This window comes from Poecilia formosa, unplaced genomic scaffold (genome assembly GCF_000485575.1).
Source record: "Poecilia formosa unplaced genomic scaffold, Poecilia_formosa-5.1.2 Scaffold53, whole genome shotgun sequence".
NCBI classification, from domain to species: domain Eukaryota; kingdom Metazoa; phylum Chordata; class Actinopteri; order Cyprinodontiformes; family Poeciliidae; genus Poecilia; species Poecilia formosa.
In genome coordinates, this window is record NW_006799992.1 from 1,263,729 (window position 1) to 1,285,578 (window position 21,850).

A 21,850-nucleotide genomic window follows, 5' to 3' on the forward strand; every position below is an offset into this window, starting at 1 on the left:
TGATATTTTATAATAATCCATGATACTAGTTTTTTGTGATGTTCCCTTTTGCACCTCATCCACGCATGCTTCACGAAACAGCCATGATCCACCGTAAAAAAGAACAAATCAAACAAAGCTTTTCATTGTTTTACGTGACGGTATAAGTAAGATAAAGGCCAATATACACGAGTAAGAGCTTTTACACAAAAGGTTAGCAAGGGATGACAATTTTAAAAAATATATTTTAAAAATGTTTTCTAAGTCCTATTATAGGAAACGATCACGTAATGAGGTGACGTATTTCCGGTTTCAGCTGCGTGCTCCTGTAATAGTCGGCCATTCAACGACACAAAGCGTCTCTAAACGTATCAAATATTTTTTTTGTGTGAGATTTCTAAACTGTCTAACTGGTCTTGCAAGCGATAACAATTCATTTTGTTTTTGTAACCTAATTAACTGTATCGCTGGTCATAAAATGAATTGACAATGTAGCTATTTTCTTCTGAAGAGCGGAGGTCGACGCTAACTGCTAGCTTTGTTAGCCACTCCAGGGCCTTCAGTGCATGTAATCACGTTGGCCTTCTGTGGCTTTGTTTTATAAAATGTTTCCTTCTTGGGGGAATTACGGGGCTCCTCCGCCGCAAAGCTTCGGAGGACCTGGCCCTCGAAAGCCTCCAATCGGAACAGGTCAGGCTCCTGGTGGTTTCGGCGGCTACGAGGCCTCCTCTAGCGGCTCGTTGTTCTCCAGCCTTCAGGAGCAGCACCGACAGCAGATGCAGCAGCTCCAAATGTTGCACCAGAAACAGCTACAATCCGTGTTACACCACGGTAACAGCGGCACTGGGTTTGGAGGTGGACTGTCGGGTGGGTTTAACGCGGCCCCGCCGTGGCATTCAGAAGGACCGGGCCAGGTAGAGGGCGCTGAAAATAGTCAGCAGTACATTATGCAGGAAAAGACTCCGGTTCAGACACCGAGGGGACCCCTACCACCTAATCAGGGCCAGCAGCCGCAACCTCCACCGCAGCCGCAACCAGCGGAGTCCAAGCCGATTCCTCCACCTCCGATTCCTCAGCCACCCAAGTCGCAGGAAAACATCGGCGCTCCAGTGGCCAGCAACACAAACCCGTCCAGCACGAATGATAACAAATCCGTACCTTTACAGGTAATGACTTAAAATTGGTGATATTGTTTTGGTTTGAAACAAGACTGCATTATTTTCAAATTTGACAAATAAGTTAAAATCCTGAAAGTTAGCTTTAAATTATTTTACATTTTTGATCCAAAACATAGAGGCAAATGAAGATTGGGTATCAGATGACAAGATTTAAGTCTATAGTTGCTTCAAAATATGTGGTTCCTGTTGGCGTCAGACAACAACAAAAAGTTATAATGGGTAATGCTCTAACCAACACTGGGGGTGTTATCTGCAGAACTGAAAGAGATATACAAAGAAACTAGCAACTCTGCTCAAGTGGGGTCCATTTCAACAACTCTCTCAAGTTCATACTTGTTCCTCTGAAGTTAAAATTGCCTGTTTTCTCAATATTTTTAACAACACTGTTTTGTTGAATGTATGAGCAATTGCACAAAAATCAGCTTGGTAAATATTTCAGTGTTGCTCCAAAGAAAAGTAAGTGACAAAGATAATAAAAAAAAAAAGTTTAATGCGCCTATATTTGCAATTATAAGGCTTGATGTGTACAGAAATAAGTCATCAAAGATAATTAACCCTTTTATAAATAAAAAGGTAAGTAAAGAATTCTATTGAAGAGTTGGCTAAAGTTTTCTAAAACTCATAACCAAGTTAAATTTAAATGGCAATGGTTTTAAGAGTCTTAATTACATAGCATAATAGCATATTACATTGCTAAAGCAGAAGCCTGTTTTGGAAGTGGTTTGTTTAATGAATGCTTCGTCTTGTCTTTTATTTGTTTCTTACCAGTTAAAGTAAAAAAAGAGAAACTACAACTTTGGTGCAGTCTTTTCTGTCTGCTTACATGTTTGAAATCTAAAGTAATCAATAAAATTTAAATTTTATTTAAGATAATTTTGGTAAACAAATTGCTAAAAATGTGGCTGTTGGTTGTCCTTATTTTTATTTCTTACTCTTATTGGTTGTTTTTGAAAATCAGGAATGCGTTTCAATCATAGCAAAGTAAATATGGTTGACCTGTAGCTACTGTCAGTGTTATTGTACACATGCTCCCTGGTGGATAGGCTTAACAGTGAAGCATCTTGTAAGTAAAATTATTTTTGTTCAAGTTAAATTCAAGGGTTTAGAGCAGGGGTGGCCAAGTCCAGTCCTCGAGAGCCACCATCCTGCAAGTTTCAGATGCATCCCTGCTTCAACACACCTGAATCAAATGACTGGCTCGTTATCAGGCCTCTGTAGAGCTGATCCCGGTCTGTTGAAGTAAGGATACTTCTAAAACTTGCAGGATGGTGGCTCTCGAGGACTGGACTTGGCCACCCCTGGTTTAGAGTGTGAAAGCAGCTTTACCCATAATTGATTTCATTATTTATTGTGTTGAAAATGTCCAAAAGCAACTGCCAAAAAATGTGAGACATACTTTCTTATAAGTAAGACATCTAAATTCTGTAAGCAATAACACATCTATAAGAATGAAGAAACGGCATAATCCTCACCTACTTTGTTTTGTGATGCTGTTGTTTCTATCAGGATCAACAGAATGTGTGGTACAAACAGCATCTTCAGAATTTACAGAAACTGAGGCAGGAGAAAGCCCAGCAAAATCAGACGGCAGGCAATGCCTTTCTAACTCCGCAACCACCCAGTCAGGCAATGCCTCCTCCCCCTCCCTCAGAACCACCAAAAGGCACACCCCCGCCACCGCCACCAAGAGAAGAACCACCTGTGCCACCCCCACCTCCTGTAGAAGTAGCGGTACGTTTTCCTACACTTGTATTGATATTCATAAATTATCTCTATCAGGTTTACAAAATGATTTTTTGTTAAGTTCTTGTTTGAGAAGTTGTGTAAGGCCCTTTTAGTGATGCAGTTAATACTGATCATTTGTTCTACAGTTTTTCTTGTTTCTCTTTTAGTGTAATGTAGTATAATGTCATGTAAATGCAATGAAATTCTCCAATGTACTATTTAAGTTTAATTGATTTTACCTCTGCACCAATTCACAGGACCCTTTTTCACGCATTTATTATTAAACAGCTAACATGCTGATGAGTAATTTTGAAATAGTTTGTCCCACATTTGCCTTTAAGAACATATTAAGATATGTTTTTTCAGGAGAATGTAAATGCCTCACAGTCTAAATTTATATATTGTTTGCATAATTTTACAGAGTGCAAATGTAGGAAACTCACCTAATTTTACAGACACAGTAAGTCTTACTGCCCATTTTCCCCATAATTTTTATGCCCATGCATATTTTGCCTCAGTTCTCATAATGCTTGCCATATTCTGAGTAGGGTTGGGTTGCAAAATTTTCACATAAATTGACATTACCAGAGACATATGTTTTTTTACACAATTTTGCTAAGTTGAACCTCTATCTGTTGAGGTGAAAATTTACCAGTGCTTCTTTGACCAGTTTGAAAGATGGGAAGCATTTTTGTGTTAGGAATGATTAGGCATTAGAAAATCTTTATATAGGATATTTTAAGCTTTTCAAGTGTGCAGTGTTGCCTTGCTCCAAAATATGACATGCCCAAGTATCTTTAATGGTGACTTTGATGCCACTAATGTCAAATATCTAAACACAGTGTCAAATACAAGACACTGATGTGCACATTTAGGTTTGGCAACCAACTGCACTGTAAACATACCCAGCCCTACTTTTTAACACAATCCAAACCTTTTCATTTGTCTTCCAACTTATGTTTGTGATATTGTAGGTCTCCACCCATAAGCAATGTATTTTCCAGTCTAGTTGTTTATAAGCTTTAACAATGTTTAAGTTGTGTTTTGTTAGCTGCTTTTAGTGGGTGATCTCAATGGTGCTTTGACTTAACTTTGAAATATTTATTTTCATTGGAAATTGCACTCTGTGGTTCTACAAATATATCAAACATGTGTTAGATATAAAACAATATGCTTACCCCTAATCTTTGCTTGATTTTGTTTGAAGCCTGATGCTCCAAAAGACCCAGAGGAAGCTGCTCGTCTTCAGCAATTGCAGGCTGCAGCAGCACAATGGCAGCAGGTGCAACAGCAGAGAGTTAGCTTGCAATACCAAGCTCTCATGCAGCAACATGAAAAACTTCAGCAGATTCTTGAACAGTATCAACGACTGATTCAGCAACCTCCAAACCTGCAGGTTGGTAAAAGCCCAACAGAACGTCAGCTTACATTTTCTGCTGTTGTTTCTTTGTTTATTTGTAAATAGTGCTTAAAATCAATTTTTGTTTCTATTGCAGACGATGTCTGCGGAACTGCAGCTGAGGCACTATGAAATGCAACACCAGCAGTTCATACCTTTATTCCAAAACTGGAATAGTTCTTTTGCTTTGTGGCATGAACAGTTTCAATCTTATCCTCACAAAGACCAGTTGCAGGACTATGAGCTCCAATGGAAGCAGTGGCAAGAGCAGATGAATGCTACCAATGCTCATCTTCAAGAGAGGGTGGCCACTATTACTGCTATGGTGCCATTTGCCTCAGGCCAGTATGGTGCTATGATGGGACAGCTTGGCCAATACCCTGGACAAGATATGCCATTGCAGCAGCAAGTAGTGAACCCTGGTGTCCAACCCACTGTGGTTGGTGCTATTGCCACTGCTCCAGGTCCTGCTGGTGCCCCAGCTGCAAGTACTACAGGTGCTACAGCTCCAGACCAACAACCTCCTATCTTTGTGGCACATTCAGAATCATCTGACGGACCCCTTGTACAAGGAAGTGTTCCTGGTGGGGTTGGAGTCATACCCCCTGGTCCTTTGACTATGCAAACATCAAGTTTCAATAGCATAAGAGAACCAAGGTCAGTTGTATTTGTTTTGTTTTTTACTGGTATTTATATATTGACGTGGGACTGACATTTAACAACAATTTGCAAATATTGTTTTTCTACATTTTATTAGCTGTTTATAAATATGAATATTTGTTGTTAAGCAACATTAAATTAGTTTTATTTTCTTAATGATGGCAGGCCCAGCAGATTTGACCAACCACCACAAGGTTTTGATGGGCCCCCTACGTTCGACCAATCACAGCAGCGTTTTGATGGTCCTCCAAGGTTCAACCCACCACGTCAACGATTTGAAGGCCCAACATTTGATCAACCACGGCAGCATTTTGATGGTCCGACAAGGTTTGACCAACCACGTCAGCGCTTTGACGGTCCATCAAGGTTTGAACAACCACGACACCGTTTTGATGGCCCCCCAAGGTTCGACCAGCAACGTCCGCGCTTTGATGGTCCCCAAAGGTTTGACCAACCACGGCAACGCTTTGATGGTCCCCAAAGGTTTGACCAACCACGGCAACGCTTCGATGGTCCCCAAAGGTTTGACCAACCACGGCAACGCTTTGATGGTCCCCAAAGGTTTGACCAACCACGGCAACGCTTTGATGGTCCCCAAAGGTTTGACCAACCGCGGCAGCGCTTTGATGGTCCTCCGAGGTTCGACCAGCCACGGCACCGCTTCGATAATCCACCCAGACATGACCAGCCTAATTTTGGACAGCAATCTAGATTGGATTCCTCAAGACCCCCTTGCCCTCCACCACGTTTTGAATCTCCTTCAGCCCCTCAGTTAAAACAGCAGCAGGGTCCTGAACCTAAATTGGAGACCGACATTCAAAATCCTGCAAGTTCAGATTCAACAACCTTGCCAAAAACACCTGCTCAACCACTGTCTAACAAAGATGAAAGTATACCTAATAAGTCAACAGCTGATGACTTGACAGATGATAATTTGCTTGGATCAGATGGCTTTTTTATTCAAAATGACCCTATTCCCCAGACATTAAAAAGTAAGAAAGAGTCTGAGGAAGCAAAAAATAAAACTGATGATAGCAATAAAGACAAACCTAGTACATCAACGAAAGACTCTGGTTCAGTATCAAAACCTCCACCACCTCCACAAAATTCCCAAAAGGACGATGGACCAATGATGGACAACAAAAAATCAATTAAAACGACTGCTGGAATCCAACCAGAACTACAAAGTTCAGACCAGTTGGCACCAAAACCAGAACCTCCAAATCTACTTCCTGGCAGGGGACGTGGCCAGCCTCCACTGCGTGGACTTGGGCGTGGACAATTGGGCCCTGGCCAGTTCAGAGAACATAATATTGCACAAACTGAGGAGGGGGTGGACGAAATGCCTTATGACTACATTCCACCAGAGGAAGATGTAGAAATACCTGAAGAGCAACAAGACTACTGGCAAGATCCTTCATATCAGGGGTTTGGCGAGGATGAATCAGAGGTGCGTCCTGAAGACACATGGGTCCCAGAAGAACATTACTTTGAAGAGGAAGAGTATTATGAGGAGCCAGTGGGACCATTTATGGGGCGAGGTAGACCCCCATTGAGAGGAGGGCCCCCAATGGGACGAGGAAGACCACCCATGGGCAGAGGATTTCCTCCCATGGGGAGAGGTGTACCACCCATGGGTAGAGGATTTCCTCCCATGGGCAGAGGAGTACCACCCATGGGCAGAGGGGGTCCGCCCATGGGCAGAGGGGGTCCGCCCATGGGCCGAGGGGGTCCGCCCATGGGCCGAGGGGGTCCGCCCATGGGCCGAGGGGGTCCGCCCATGGGCCGAGGAGGTCCACCCATGGGGAGAGGAGGTCCACCCATGGGGAGAGGAGGCCCACCAATGGTGAGAGGTGGACCACCCTTTAGTAGAGGAGGCCCACCAGTAGGTAGAGGAGGGGCACACATGGGAATAGGGGGTCCAGCAGTTGCTAGAGGAGACGTAGATGATATGCACTGGGCAGAGGCTGAGTCAGCAGAGTGTTCTGAGGAAGGAGAACAACCCTACTGGGAAGAATGGCGGCCTCAAATGAGAGGCATGAGACCCCCATTTCCACCTGGTCGTGGTCGTCCTCCACGTGGGCACCCTGGTTTTATGCCTCGAGGCCGAGGAGGTCCACTTCACCCTATTCACGGTGAAATGGGTCATGAGCCTGTAGGTCATGAAATGGAGTTGGATGATGCCAACATGGATCAGTCAATGCACCCAATGTACCACGAGCACGACCCATATGGCCATCCCGGGCATCCTGATGTAGGAAGAGGCAGGCGACGCATTCCACCTCCGCCCCATGAAATTATGGATCGCTTAGAGGAGCCTTTGTATGAAGGAGCTGAAGAAGATTCTGAATGGTACCCTCCACGAGGCCCTCCAATAACTCCACACGAAATAATTGACAGGGGAGGAATGAGAAGACGACCTATGGGTCGAGGAATTGCAAGGGGAATGTGGCGCCCAGGTCCACATCATGAGGGATATGAAGAGGCATATAAGGAGGACCAAGCTTTGGATTATGATCGAGGTGAGGGTGAGTACCGCCGGCCTCCAGCTCCAGAGTTTCCACCTGAAGACTATCGCCATGAAGCCAAGTTCCGTGAGGGGGAGTGGGACAGAGATCGTCCTCTTCCTGAAAGAGAGTATCCTCCCCGCATGCCGCCCCCACCGCACCTCAGAGAGGAACGCTGGGATCCAGAAACAGAGAGACGTCGCTCGTATCCATATGATGAAAACGATAGGGCAAGGGGAGAGCTACGAATTCTTGACTATAGGGATGAGCCCCCATACAGACTGGATGAACCGCCACACCTGCGGGCTTCAGACTGGGATAGACCTTCTAGGCGTTCTCCACTACCAGTGAGGACATATCCCGATTATGGTGACCTTAGACCTCAGTATGAGGAGCGCAAGGAAGAGCCACCACCTGCTGGATCTGCAACAGACTTGCCTGGAAGCTCAGTTGAAGCAGCAACCCAAGGAACAAGCGGGGCAAATGTGCTTGCCCTTTCTCAAAGGCAGCATGAGATTATCCTGAAAGCTGCTCAAGAACTTAAGCAAATAAGGTAATTTATTGTCTTTAATTTTATTTGTTTGAGAATGTGGTGATGATGAGTGTCTGACTGGCCCAGAATAAAAATCCAGCCTAAAAAATGTAATTTGTTTTAGGAGCTGTGATCACTCCAAAAAAGTTAACTGGTTTGGCTAAAAACCTAGCTCTCAGTTTGGTTGACATAAACTCTTGTTTGAATACATATTTGAATGCCAAGTGGCCCAGAGACCTCTCCAAAAAGCAGGAAGTGGACTGTAGCACATCAGACATTTTGTGTTGTTTCCCTCAGTGGTTATTGGTGAAGCACCACCACAGAACAGGGGGGTGAGGTTTTTCAAACAATATGGTTCATTTGGCACAGAGCAGAGTGAAAGCAGACCAAAAATATAACAAATGTTGCAATTTTGGTCCTGAATTGACCTGAGGATGACAGCATTACAGAAACGCACTGCAATCCCTCATGCTGAGGTGGCAACTATGAACTTGGCTTGTTTTTTTTGTTTTTTTTAAAGGGAGTTGCAAGAGGGGAAGACCCCCAGTACTGAAAAACCACAACCTGCATCCAGTGACCTTCTGACAGAGCTACCTGCAGGTCTCCTTGGCTTGGAGATCCCACCAGATGTTAGGAATGTTTTAAAGGTAATTGAGAGCTACCTTGTTATTCAGAATCACTTCTGGTTGTATGAGAAATTCAATAAAGGAAAGAAACTTAATTCCCTTTAGTTTTTTTTACCTTACTGTTTGATGTAAGAGCTTTGAAAGTAATGACATCTTTTCTCACCAGGGTATGAGTGCTGCTGTTCAGCCAGCTGCTCCTGAATCAGCGTCTTGGGAAAGCAAACCTGCTGCTGCTGTAGATTACCAGTCGTCACTGTCTGCTTCAGCCAAACCGCCAGTAATTCCTAAAACAGTCGATTATGGACATGGGCATGGTATGTCCAGAAAAACAAATACCTTAATTGACACTTTAGAGACATATTGGGTGTTAAATCGGTGATGCTGGTGTAATGAAATGTGCTGATTGTCATTTTTCAGAGCTCGGGGCAACTGTAGAGCGGATTGCATATGGTGAGAGAATAGTATTAAGACCTGACCCAATCCCATCAGACCGCCTCTATGATAAAGGTAGGGTTCACGTTGCAATAATTTTCTCATCATTTTTATTAAGTGTTGATTTTTTAAACTCTTTAACTGGTGTTTTCTTTAAACTAACTTCCTAGAACCACTCAGTCTCAGAGATTCCTACAGCCGAGATCCGTATTATGACCGGCGACCAGACACCTATTTGGATCGCCGGGAGTACAGCAGAGAGAGGGAGTTGTACCGAGATGCGCCTCCTGAATATGAAAGAGACAGATATGAGAGGGAGCGCTATCATTCACGGGAAAGAGATGAGAGGTATGTCCTTTGTTGCTGAATATTCAACCTTATTTTCTGTTTTAAAAAATTCCAGCTTCTCTACTTAAGTGGTATTATTTTTCTGCTTTTTATTCAAGCACACATACCTTGATTGAAGAAAGGTACCATCAAATCATGTCAGATGTCTTGATTTGTCTTGACTCTGATGGTTTGAAGTAAGAAGGATATAATAAAGAAATTAAAAATGGTCATTTTATGTGCAGGTCTCCACTACCTCCTCGAGCGGCATACAGGGAAAGAGACAAGGAGCGAAGTGGCAGTCGTGACCCAGACGACTATTATGGAAGGCCTGGCTATGACAGACCTCTGTATGACCGCTCTGGACCAGACCGCATCGGGCCTGAGCGTTACAGCTCGCCTTACTGTACGTTGGACACACATATGTTAATTAGCATTTCTTATTCAGAGTTTTCATGCATTATTAAAGCATGTGTTTATTTACAATTTTAGTTTGAACAATTTTTGGGGAGTAATAAATGTAACTCTGAAGGTTAAAGGATTTCTTTAAAATGTTACAAATACTTGGGCTTAATGCAGCCAAGTAAACTTTCAGGTATTAATGAAATTTTTGAATTTGTTGAAATGGAAATATTGCCATTCAGTGGAAAGAAGAGGTTATCCAGAGGACCGAGGACCACACCCTGCCGCCCCACTGCCTCCTCCACCAACACCGCCTCCTCCTCGAGTCGAGAAGAAGCCTGAAATTAAAAATATTGATGACATCCTCAAAGCACCTGGCAGATTATCTCGACCTGAGAGGGTATTAATTAATTACTGCAATATTCATTCATGTAACATTAACATATATGAGCAAGGACTTAAGAAAACTGTATTTAAACAGATTGTTATTATAATGAGGGGCCTCCCAGGAAGTGGAAAAAGCCACGTTGCAAAGCTTATACGGGTATGTAATTCTGTTTTTTAATACATTTTTTAAAAAAAATGTTTATCTCAGTAAATTAGAAATATGAGTTTATTTCAGTAAGTCAGTTCTAAAGTGAAAGTTGCATGTTTTATAGATTGAATACACATATTTCAAGTGTTTATTCCTTTTATTTTTGATCATCAATATTTTCATTAATTGACTTGTATTTAGAGGAAACAAAAGATTACATAAATGGCTTTATTTTGGTTACAAACTAATTTTGAAAATCATTCTAAATTTATGTAGGACAAGGAAGTTGAATCTGGTGGCGCACCTCCAAGAGTTCTTGTTCTGGATGATTACTTCATGACGGAGGTGGAGAAAGTTGAGAAAGACCCAGACACCGGGAAGAGAGTCAAAAATAAGGTTGGTCTGGTGCACATGAGATCAATCAAACTGTTTAATCTGATGGATTGTGATGAGTTTAATCAGAATTGTTTTTGGTTTAGTGTAAATGATGAGGTGCTCAACAACTGTCTTTCAGGTTCTTGAATATGAATATGAACCCGAGATGGAGGATACCTACAGGAGCAGCATGCTGAAAACATTTAAGAAAACTCTTGATGACGGGTTCTTCCCTTTTATTATTCTGGACACCATTAATGACCGAGTGAAACATTTTGAACAATTCTGGAGCGCAGCCAAAACAAAAGGCTTTGAGGTGAGTTGTTTCAATTAGTACATCTTCTAAATGGAGACACATGCTACAAATTAGCTTACTCTATAAGCAAGATGATACAAGAATTGGACAGCTGTTTTATTCAGTTTGTCTATGTTAATGTGTGTCTCTGCCTATCAAATAAATCTAATAAATTAGATTAAAAAAATAATCAAAAGTTGTTCAGTTTGGTTCCTGCTGAAAAAAAAAACAAAACTAACTTCTCTTCCATTTCTAGGTGTATGTAGCTGAAATCACGGCTGACACACAAACGTGTGCAAAGAGGAATGTCCATGGGCGCAAGCTTAAGGATATAACAAAGGTTAAAAGGATTGCTTCTTTGATCTCAAATACTAAGATAGTTAAGGCAACGTTCTCATATCTTTGGCTGAAACAATTATTTTTAATGGACTTTTTTATATGCAGATGTCCAACAACTGGGAGTCATCTCCTCGTCATATGGTGCGCCTGGATGTGCGATCCTTGCTTCAAGATGCTGCCATTGAGGAGGTAATTCTTTTTGTTTTAGTAGATTTTTTTACTGCTGGAAGTTGAAACCCTTTTTGTCAGTGACTTTCTGAGCTAAACTTTGATTTGCTTGACTTTTTAGGTTGAAATGGAGGACTTTAACCCCGAAGACGTTCCCCAAGAAACCAAGAGGGAGGAGGAAGAAGAGAGCGATCTGGTAGGACAAAAAAGCTCCACCTCTTAGCCACATATTTTCATGTCTGCTTCTATTGAACAAAACATACGCAGGATTAATTGTTTTCCAGATTGATCTGTAGTGTTAGATCAAACAAAAACGGATGAAATCCCTAAGACTAAGAAAGCACTGTAGTTTTAGTTTTGTAGTCTTTTTATTACTATTTTAACGTTTCTAACTTTATAATGATATTTAAACACAATTTGCATCAAATAGATTTCCCCCTTAATGTAAGATTCCAGTACATCACAGTGAAACAAAAAACTAAACCAATGAAAATTGATGCTATCAAACCAAGAGTTGAAAAACATACTACTAAAATGTCTTAGTATTATCTCTTTACAATGTAAGATATAGTGCAATCTACGCATAAATACTGCTTTTGTATGTGTATAGATCACAATCATTTAAACCATTAATGAAATGTGGTGGTCAGCTTTGCACTGTTGTAGCTTAAATGCTTCATTGTTTAATTGCTTCNGATGGTCCCCAAAGGTTTGACCAACCACGGCAACGCTTTGATGGTCCCCAAAGGTTTGACCAACCGCGGCAGCGCTTTGATGGTCCTCCGAGGTTCGACCAGCCACGGCACCGCTTCGATAATCCACCCAGACATGACCAGCCTAATTTTGGACAGCAATCTAGATTGGATTCCTCAAGACCCCCTTGCCCTCCACCACGTTTTGAATCTCCTTCAGCCCCTCAGTTAAAACAGCAGCAGGGTCCTGAACCTAAATTGGAGACCGACATTCAAAATCCTGCAAGTTCAGATTCAACAACCTTGCCAAAAACACCTGCTCAACCACTGTCTAACAAAGATGAAAGTATACTAAATAAGTCAACAGCTGATGACTTGACAGATGATAATTTGCTTGGATCAGATGGCTTTTTTATTCAAAATGACCCTATTCCCCAGACATTAAAAAGTAAGAAAGAGTCTGAGGAAGCAAAAAATAAAACTGATGATAGCAATAAAGACAAACCTAGTACATCAACGAAAGACTCTGGTTCAGTATCAAAACCTCCACCACCTCCACAAAATTCCCAAAAGGACGATGGACCAATGATGGACAACAAAAAATCAATTAAAACGACTGCTGAAATCCAACCAGAACTACAAAGTTCAGACCAGTTGGCACCAAAACCAGAACCTCCAAATCTACTTCCTGGCAGGGGACGTGGCCAGCCTCCACTGCGTGGACTTGGGCGTGGACAATTGGGCCCTGGCCAGTTCAGAGAACATAATATTGCACAAACTGAGGAGGGGGTGGACGAAATGCCTTATGACTACATTCCACCAGAGGAAGATGTAGAAATACCTGAAGAGCAACAAGACTACTGGCAAGATCCTTCATATCAGGGGTTTGGCGAGGATGAATCAGAGGTGCGTCCTGAAGACACATGGGTCCCAGAAGAACATTACTTTGAAGAGGAAGAGTATTATGAGGAGCCAGTGGGACCATTTATGGGGCGAGGTAGACCCCCATTGAGAGGAGGGCCCCCAATGGGACGAGGAAGACCACCCATGGGCAGAGGATTTCCTCCCATGGGGAGAGGTGTACCACCCATGGGTAGAGGATTTCCTCCCATGGGCAGAGGAGTACCACCCATGGGCAGAGGGGGTCCGCCCATGGGCAGAGGGGGTCCGCCCATGGGCCGAGGGGGTCCGCCCATGGGCCGAGGGGGTCCGCCCATGGGCCGAGGGGGTCCGCCCATGGGCCGAGGAGGTCCACCCATGGGGAGAGGAGGTCCACCCATGGGGAGAGGAGGCCCACCAATGGTGAGAGGTGGACCACCCTTTAGTAGAGGAGGCCCACCAGTAGGTAGAGGAGGGGCACACATGGGAATAGGGGGTCCAGCAGTTGCTAGAGGAGACGTAGATGATATGCACTGGGCAGAGGCTGAGTCAGCAGAGTGTTCTGAGGAAGGAGAACAACCCTACTGGGAAGAATGGCGGCCTCAAATGAGAGGCATGAGACCCCCATTTCCACCTGGTCGTGGTCGTCCTCCACGTGGGCACCCTGGTTTTATGCCTCGAGGCCGAGGAGGTCCACTTCACCCTATTCACGGTGAAATGGGTCATGAGCCTGTAGGTCATGAAATGGAGTTGGATGATGCCAACATGGATCAGTCAATGCACCCAATGTACCACGAGCACGACCCATATGGCCATCCAGGGCATCCTGATGTAGGAAGAGGCAGGCGACGCATTCCACCTCCGCCCCATGAAATTATGGATCGCTTAGAGGAGCCTTTGTATGAAGGAGCTGAAGAAGATTCTGAATGGTACCCTCCACGAGGCCCTCCAATAACTCCACACGAAATAATTGACAGGGGAGGAATGAGAAGACGACCTATGGGTCGAGGAATTGCAAGGGGAATGTGGCGCCCAGGTCCACATCATGAGGGATATGAAGAGGCATATAAGGAGGACCAAGCTTTGGATTATGATCGAGGTGAGGGTGAGTACCGCCGGCCTCCAGCTCCAGAGTTTCCACCTGAAGACTATCGCCATGAAGCCAAGTTCCGTGAGGGGGAGTGGGACAGAGATCGTCCTCTTCCTGAAAGAGAGTATCCTCCCCGCATGCCGCCCCCACCGCACCTCAGAGAGGAACGCTGGGATCCAGAAACAGAGAGACGTCGCTCGTATCCATATGATGAAAACGATAGGGCAAGGGGAGAGCTACGAATTCTTGACTATAGGGATGAGCCCCCATACAGACTGGATGAACCGCCACACCTGCGGGCTTCAGACTGGGATAGACCTTCTAGGCGTTCTCCACTACCAGTGAGGACATATCCCGATTATGGTGACCTTAGACCTCAGTATGAGGAGCGCAAGGAAGAGCCACCACCTGCTGGATCTGCAACAGACTTGCCTGGAAGCTCAGTTGAAGCAGCAACCCAAGGAACAAGCGGGGCAAATGTGCTTGCCCTTTCTCAAAGGCAGCATGAGATTATCCTGAAAGCTGCTCAAGAACTTAAGCAAATAAGGTAATTTATTGTCTTTAATTTTATTTGTTTGAGAATGTGGTGATGATGAGTGTCTGACTGGCCCAGAATAAAAATCCAGCCTAAAAAATGTAATTTGTTTTAGGAGCTGTGATCACTCCAAAAAAGTTAACTGGTTTGGCTAAAAACCTAGCTCTCAGTTTGGTTGACATAAACTCTTGTTTGAATACATATTTGAATGCCAAGTGGCCCAGAGACCTCTCCAAAAAGCAGGAAGTGGACTGTAGCACATCAGACATTTTGTGTTGTTTCCCTCAGTGGTTATTGGTGAAGCACCACCACAGAACAGGGGGGTGAGGTTTTTCAAACAATATGGTTCATTTGGCACAGAGCAGAGTGAAAGCAGACCAAAAATATAACAAATGTTGCAATTTTGGTCCTGAATTGACCTGAGGATGACAGCATTACAGAAACGCACTGCAATCCCTCATGCTGAGGTGGCAACTATGAACTTGGCTTGTTTTTTTTGTTTTTTTTAAAGGGAGTTGCAAGAGGGGAAGACCCCCAGTACTGAAAAACCACAACCTGCATCCAGTGACCTTCTGACAGAGCTACCTGCAGGTCTCCTTGGCTTGGAGATCCCACCAGATGTTAGGAATGTTTTAAAGGTAATTGAGAGCTACCTTGTTATTCAGAATCACTTCTGGTTGTATGAGAAATTCAATAAAGGAAAGAAACTTAATTCCCTTTAGTTTTTTTTACCTTACTGTTTGATGTAAGAGCTTTGAAAGTAATGACATCTTTTCTCACCAGGGTATGAGTGCTGCTGTTCAGCCAGCTGCTCCTGAATCAGCGTCTTGGGAAAGCAAACCTGCTGCTGCTGTAGATTACCAGTCGTCACTGTCTGCTTCAGCCAAACCGCCAGTAATTCCTAAAACAGTCGATTATGGACATGGGCATGGTATGTCCAGAAAAACAAATACCTTAATTGACACTTTAGAGACATATTGGGTGTTAAATCGGTGATGCTGGTGTAATGAAATGTGCTGATTGTCATTTTTCAGAGCTCGGGGCAACTGTAGAGCGGATTGCATATGGTGAGAGAATAGTATTAAGACCTGACCCAATCCCATCAGACCGCCTCTATGATAAAGGTAGGGTTCACGTTGCAATAATTTTCTCATCATTTTTATTAAGTGTTGATTTTTTAAACTCTTTAACTGGTGTTTTCTTTAAACTAACTTCCTAGAACCACTCAGTCTCAGAGATTCCTACAGCCGAGATCCGTATTATGACCGGCGACCAGACACCTATTTGGATCGCCGGGAGTACAGCAGAGAGAGGGAGTTGTACCGAGATGCGCCTCCTGAATATGAAAGAGACAGATATGAGAGGGAGCGCTATCATTCACGGGAAAGAGATGAGAGGTATGTCCTTTGTTGCTGAATATTCAACCTTATTTTCTGTTTTAAAAAATTCCAGCTTCTCTACTTAAGTGGTATTATTTTTCTGCTTTTTATTCAAGCACACATACCTTGATTGAAGAAAGGTACCATCAAATCATGTCAGATGTCTTGATTTGTCTTGACTCTGATGGTTTGAAGTAAGAAGGATATAATAAAGAAATTAAAAATGGTCATTTTATGTGCAGGTCTCCACTACCTCCTCGAGCGGCATACAGGGAAAGAGACAAGGAGCGAAGTGGCAGTCGTGACCCAGACGACTATTATGGAAGGCCTGGCTATGACAGACCTCTGTATGACCGCTCTGGACCAGACCGCATCGGGCCTGAGCGTTACAGCTCGCCTTACTGTACGTTGGACACACATATGTTAATTAGCATTTCTTATTCAGAGTTTTCATGCATTATTAAAGCATGTGTTTATTTACAATTTTAGTTTGAACAATTTTTGGGGAGTAATAAATGTAACTCTGAAGGTTAAAGGATTTCTTTAAAATGTTACAAATACTTGGGCTTAATGCAGCCAAGTAAACTTTCAGGTATTAATGAAATTTTTGAATTTGTTGAAATGGAAATATTGCCATTCAGTGGAAAGAAGAGGTTATCCAGAGGACCGAGGACCACACCCTGCCGCCCCACTGCCTCCTCCACCAACACCGCCTCCTCCTCGAGTCGAGAAGAAGCCTGAAATTAAAAATATTGATGACATCCTCAAAGCACCTGGCAGATTATCTCGACCTGAGAGGGTATTAATTAATTACTGCAATATTCATTCATGTAACATTAACATATATGAGCAAGGACTTAAGAAAACTGTATTTTAACAGATTGTTATTATAATGAGGGGCCTCCCAGGAAGTGGAAAAAGCCACGTTGCAAAGCTTATACGGGTATGTAATTCTGTTTTTTAATACATTTTTTAAAAAAAATGTTTATCTCAGTAAATTAGAAATATGAGTTTATTTCAGTAAGTCAGTTCTAAAGTGAAAGTTGCATGTTTTATAGATTGAATACACATATTTCAAGTGTTTATTCCTTTTATTTTTGATCATCAATATTTTCATTAATTGACTTGTATTTAGAGGAAACAAAAGATTACATAAATGGCTTTATTTTGGTTACAAACTAATTTTGAAAATCATTCTAAATTTATGTAGGACAAGGAAGTTGAATCTGGTGGCGCACCTCCAAGAGTTCTTGTTCTGGATGATTACTTCATGACGGAGGTGGAGAAAGTTGAGAAAGACCCAGACACCGGGAAGAGAGTCAAAACTAAGGTTGGTCTGGTGCACATGAGATCAATCAAACTGTTTAATCTGATGGATTGTGATGAGTTTAATCAGAATTGTTTTTGGTTTAGTGTAAATGATGAGGTGCTCAACAACTGTCTTTCAGGTTCTTGAATATGAATATGAACCCGAGATGGAGGATACCTACAGGAGCAGCATGCTGAAAACATTTAAGAAAACTCTTGATGACGGTTTCTTCCCTTTTATTATTCTGGACACCATTAATGACCGAGTGAAACATTTTGAGCAATTCTGGAGCGCAGCCAAAACAAAAGGCTTTGAGGTGAGTTGTTTCAATTAGTACATCTTCTAAATGGAGACACATGCTACAAATTAGCTTTCTCTATGAGCAAGATGATACAAGAATTGGACAGCTGTTTTATTCAGTTTGTCTATGTTAATGTGTGTCTCTGCCTATCAAATAAATCTAATAAATTAGATTAAAAAAATAATCAAAAGTTGTTCAGTTTGGTTCCTGCTGAAAAAAAAAACAAAACTAACTTCTCTTCCATTTCTAGGTGTATGTAGCTGAAATCACGGCTGACACACAAACGTGTGCGAAGAGGAATGTCCATGGGCGCAAGCTTAAGGATATAACAAAGGTTAAAATGATCACTTCTTTGATCTCAAATACTAAGATAGTTAAGGCAACGTTCTCATATCTTTGGCTGAAACAATTATTTTTAATGGACTTTTTTATATGCAGATGTCCAACAACTGGGAGTCATCTCCTCGTCATATGGTGCGCCTGGATGTGCGATCCTTGCTTCAAGATGCTGCCATTGAGGAGGTAATTCTTTTTGTTTTAGTAGATTTTTTTACTGCTGGAAGTTGAAACCCTTTTTGTCAGTGACTTTCTGAGCTAAACTTTGATTTGCTTGACTTTTTAGGTTGAAATGGAGGACTTTAACCCCGAAGACGTTCCCCAAGAAACCAAGAGGGAGGAGGAAGAAGAGAGCGATCTGGTAGGACAAAAAAGCTCCACCTCTTAGCCACATATTTTCATGTCTGCTTCTATTGAACAAAACATACGCAGGATTAATTGTTTTCCAGATTGATCTGTAGTGTTGGATCAAACAAAAACGGATGAAATCCCTAAGACTAAGAAAGCACTGTAGTTTTAGTTTATTACTGTTTTAATGTTTCTAACTTTATAATGATATTTAAACACAATTTGCATCAAATAGATTTCCCCCTTAATGTAAGATTCCAGTACATCACAGTAAAACATAAAACTAAACCAATGAAAATTGATGCTATCAAACCAAGAGTTGAAAAACATACTACTAAAATGTCTTAGTATTATCTCTTTACAATGTAAGATATAGTGCAATCTACGCATAAATACTGTTTTTGTATGTTTATACATCACAATAATTTAAACCATTAATGAAATGTGGTGGTCAGCTTTGCACTGTTGTAGCTTAAATGCTTCATTGTTTAATTGCTTCGTTTCTCTGCAGAGATCTCTAAGTGAAGTAACTTTAGACTTTGAAGGTTTTGTAGACTGAAACGCTTAAAACGCATTTAATTTCAAATAATATAGATCAGGGGTGGCAATCTTTATGATGAAGAATAATTTTGGCCTCAGTCCATCTAAATAAAACTTTAGAGCTGCAAATATGGCATTAGTTGTAAAATATGACGTTGTAGATAATTAGTAGGTATTTAGATATTTTCACAAATATATAGTGAAGGAAATTTCATTTTTGAAGAACCACTATTTTATTTCTATCAGGTTTTGAAATAAAGAAAAACACAAACTTTGCAAAAATAGAGTGGATAAAAAAAATCTAAAACAATTTTCCTAATACTTTTTTGTGTTATACAAAGCAATTATTCAATTAAAAATCTTAGAAACTGTTTAAACCTGGATTTGAAAATACACGATTTTGTAAAGTTTATTTTTTTTAATCATTTTTAACCAGTGTTATTCAGAACTATTCTGGAAGGTTCAAAGATCTCTGTAATATTGTGAATTGTTTAATTCCTAGCATAATGCTATAACTTCACCTGGGCAGCCTGAAGACAGAAATTTCACAGCCAGTACTCAAAACAAACTGCAAACTAGACTTGAAGGAAAACAGACTTACCGTTTTTAGATATATTTACCGTATTTTCCGGACTGTAGAGCACCTTACTATAAGCAGCATCTACAAAGTTTAAAAAAAAAAACAAAAAAAAACTGGAAACGTATGTATATAAGCAGCACTGGGCTATAAGCCGCTGGTATCTCCGCCGCTCTCGGTTTTTCACAAGGATGCAGCAGAGGGCTGCATCCTTTATAAACCTGCTGGATTTATTAAGGACGCAGCCCTGTGTCTTAAACGCCAAACCATGGATTAGTTCACGCCGAGCTTACATGCAGCAGCTCTATTTCCCTCCTGTACTACCAGATCCTGCTACAGAGCCCCCTGGTGGTTGAAGAAAAATCCACAGAAAAGCTGCACAGGGCTATAAGCTGCATGGTTCAAAGAGTGGGAAAAAAGTAGCGGGTTATAGTCCGAAAAATACGGTATTATTTTCCTACATAGAGATGTCTTCTTCAGTGGAAAAAACATTCTCACATTTGAGCTATTTTCACTGCAAATACAGACCTGTATGGTCAGATTTCTTTGGGATTAAATAAACAACGCAGAAAATACAAAGTCAGAAATTGGCTTTCCTGATCATTTTTGGGAAACAAAGACTTCCTGTGGATTTTGAACATATGATTGACTAAAACTGTGGACAGTTAAAATAGTCATTTAAAACTGTCCTTAACCTTATGTAGTAAATCTTGTAAGAGAATGTGTAATCTCTTCTCCCTTTTCATAGTTTTATAAAATACTAACTATACATTTTAAAAATTGTTTATTAAAACATTGAAATATTAGTACCTGTTTTGCCTTCAGTTGTGCAAAATGGAAGAATTTATTATGCACTGGTTGAAATGTTTCACTCTTTTTTTCCTAAATCTTTACATGTCACATTCAATGACTTTTATGACCTTTGTTTGTCCATAAAAGCTCCTTATTGTGATCTTTTTTTTAAAAACGCAGTACCGTTGTTGGAAACAAAGATGTATAAGAACTTCTGAACATTATGCTAGATCTGTAGCTTTTGGACAATAGAAACATGTTGGTGTATTCTTTCTGAGGGGAAAATTAACTTGGTAGAGTATAATGCTCTATTGCTCAGCCTCTATAGTTTGTTGCACTTATATTTTCAAACCTTACAGATCATTGGTTGTTCAGGAATTATGCTTCCTTTAACAACTCATCCCTGCCTTTCTACCACTGATTGAAGAATATAAAATATTACATGGCCACGTTTTCTTTTTTATATATAGTACTATTCATCGAGGAGATAAAAGTTTAGTACGTTCTGCTTTCTAAGAATGTGTGATAAGGAAACACCCAATTATTTTTTGGGGTTTCCTTTTGCTCTCAAATCTTAAAAATGGTCGTAGTAAATTTAAAAATTAGAACTGTGATGGGCTAAATCTGTAAAATTAAAACATGAAACATTGTGTGTTCCCTGATGAACCTGGCAATATAATGCTTTGCGTGTTATTAGAGGCACCTGACCAGAATCGTCATGCACATAACGTCTTTCAGTGTTTTTAACCAATAGCAGAATCGGCTTTATTGATTAAGATTGTGTACTCAAACAAGGAATTTAACTTTGTTTTTTAAACGCTCACTGCGTAGACATAAAGTATAAATACATACAATTTTGATTAAGTAAAATACAGGATTAAAGGAACAGTAGGTGCATGTACAGCCATGTCTTTTTTTTTTTTTTTCTTAAGAAAAAAGAAAGACAAATGTGCTTAATTTGTTGCATGGTAGAGTAGCTGACTGATTATTCTGTAAGGTGTTCATTGTGGTTTTCAGAGAGGCAACCTAAGGAGAAAAACTTTCTGTTGCAGTTTGTTTTTGCAAAAAGTGCTCTGTAGCGGCAACTTGAAGGTAAAGTTTAAACAGTTGTGTCCAGGATATGTGGGATCTGCAGAAATTTTAGTTGCCCTTTTCCTGACAGTAGATCTGAAGAAGTTGTGGTTGGAGAGGATGTCCGCTCTGGTGATCCTCTCTGCAGATTGAATTGTTTGCCGGTGTAGCCTTAGTTTGTGTTGGCAAATTTCTTACAAATATTAATTGGCACTATTTTTGCAGTTTAACTTGGGGAAATATATCTGTTAAGATGGAGCTTTTTAATTTTATTTGCTAAAAAGTCTTTTGACCTCTTAACCTATTTTCTTACAGGTTGAATCGGACATTTTGTGCAGCTTATTTTAGTCTGCAGTTAATGACTTTTAACCATAAGAACCAGAGACATATCTTTTTTTTTTTTTACACTTGTAAGACACATTTTTCTCTACAGGTGGTATAAATCCCTCAATGCAATTATGTAGTTCATACATAATTTACCTTTTAACACTTTTTGTTTCCAATGGGGTTGACTGTAGGAAC

General features: G+C 41.2%; 1 protein-coding gene across 1 annotated transcript in view; it reads left to right on the forward strand.

The window, feature by feature from the left end:
• The first annotated feature begins 276 nt into the window (after positions 1-276).
• Positions 277-21,850, forward strand: part of ylpm1 (YLP motif containing 1) — a 28,371-nt gene continuing 6,797 nt past the window's right edge. The window contains exons 1-34 of the mRNA XM_007553001.2: positions 277-1,145; positions 2,664-2,888; positions 3,304-3,342; positions 4,090-4,278; positions 4,379-4,938; positions 5,107-8,001; positions 8,501-8,627; positions 8,773-8,920; positions 9,024-9,113; positions 9,209-9,386; positions 9,485-9,508; positions 9,611-9,771; positions 10,010-10,167; positions 10,249-10,311; positions 10,579-10,698; positions 10,817-10,993; positions 11,229-11,312; positions 11,417-11,500; positions 11,601-11,701; positions 12,130-12,141; positions 12,189-14,687; positions 15,187-15,313; positions 15,459-15,606; positions 15,710-15,799; positions 15,895-16,072; positions 16,171-16,194; positions 16,297-16,457; positions 16,696-16,853; positions 16,935-16,997; positions 17,265-17,384; positions 17,503-17,679; positions 17,915-17,998; positions 18,103-18,186; positions 18,287-18,361. Coding sequence (XP_007553063.1) covers positions 585-1,145; positions 2,664-2,888; positions 3,304-3,342; positions 4,090-4,278; positions 4,379-4,938; positions 5,107-8,001; positions 8,501-8,627; positions 8,773-8,920; positions 9,024-9,113; positions 9,209-9,386; positions 9,485-9,508; positions 9,611-9,771; positions 10,010-10,167; positions 10,249-10,311; positions 10,579-10,698; positions 10,817-10,993; positions 11,229-11,312; positions 11,417-11,500; positions 11,601-11,701; positions 12,130-12,141; positions 12,189-14,687; positions 15,187-15,313; positions 15,459-15,606; positions 15,710-15,799; positions 15,895-16,072; positions 16,171-16,194; positions 16,297-16,457; positions 16,696-16,853; positions 16,935-16,997; positions 17,265-17,384; positions 17,503-17,679; positions 17,915-17,998; positions 18,103-18,186; positions 18,287-18,361 — 9,984 coding nt within the window. The 5' untranslated portion in view covers positions 277-584. The remainder of the gene's footprint in view (positions 1,146-2,663; positions 2,889-3,303; positions 3,343-4,089; positions 4,279-4,378; positions 4,939-5,106; positions 8,002-8,500; positions 8,628-8,772; positions 8,921-9,023; positions 9,114-9,208; positions 9,387-9,484; positions 9,509-9,610; positions 9,772-10,009; positions 10,168-10,248; positions 10,312-10,578; positions 10,699-10,816; positions 10,994-11,228; positions 11,313-11,416; positions 11,501-11,600; positions 11,702-12,129; positions 12,142-12,188; positions 14,688-15,186; positions 15,314-15,458; positions 15,607-15,709; positions 15,800-15,894; positions 16,073-16,170; positions 16,195-16,296; positions 16,458-16,695; positions 16,854-16,934; positions 16,998-17,264; positions 17,385-17,502; positions 17,680-17,914; positions 17,999-18,102; positions 18,187-18,286; positions 18,362-21,850) is intronic.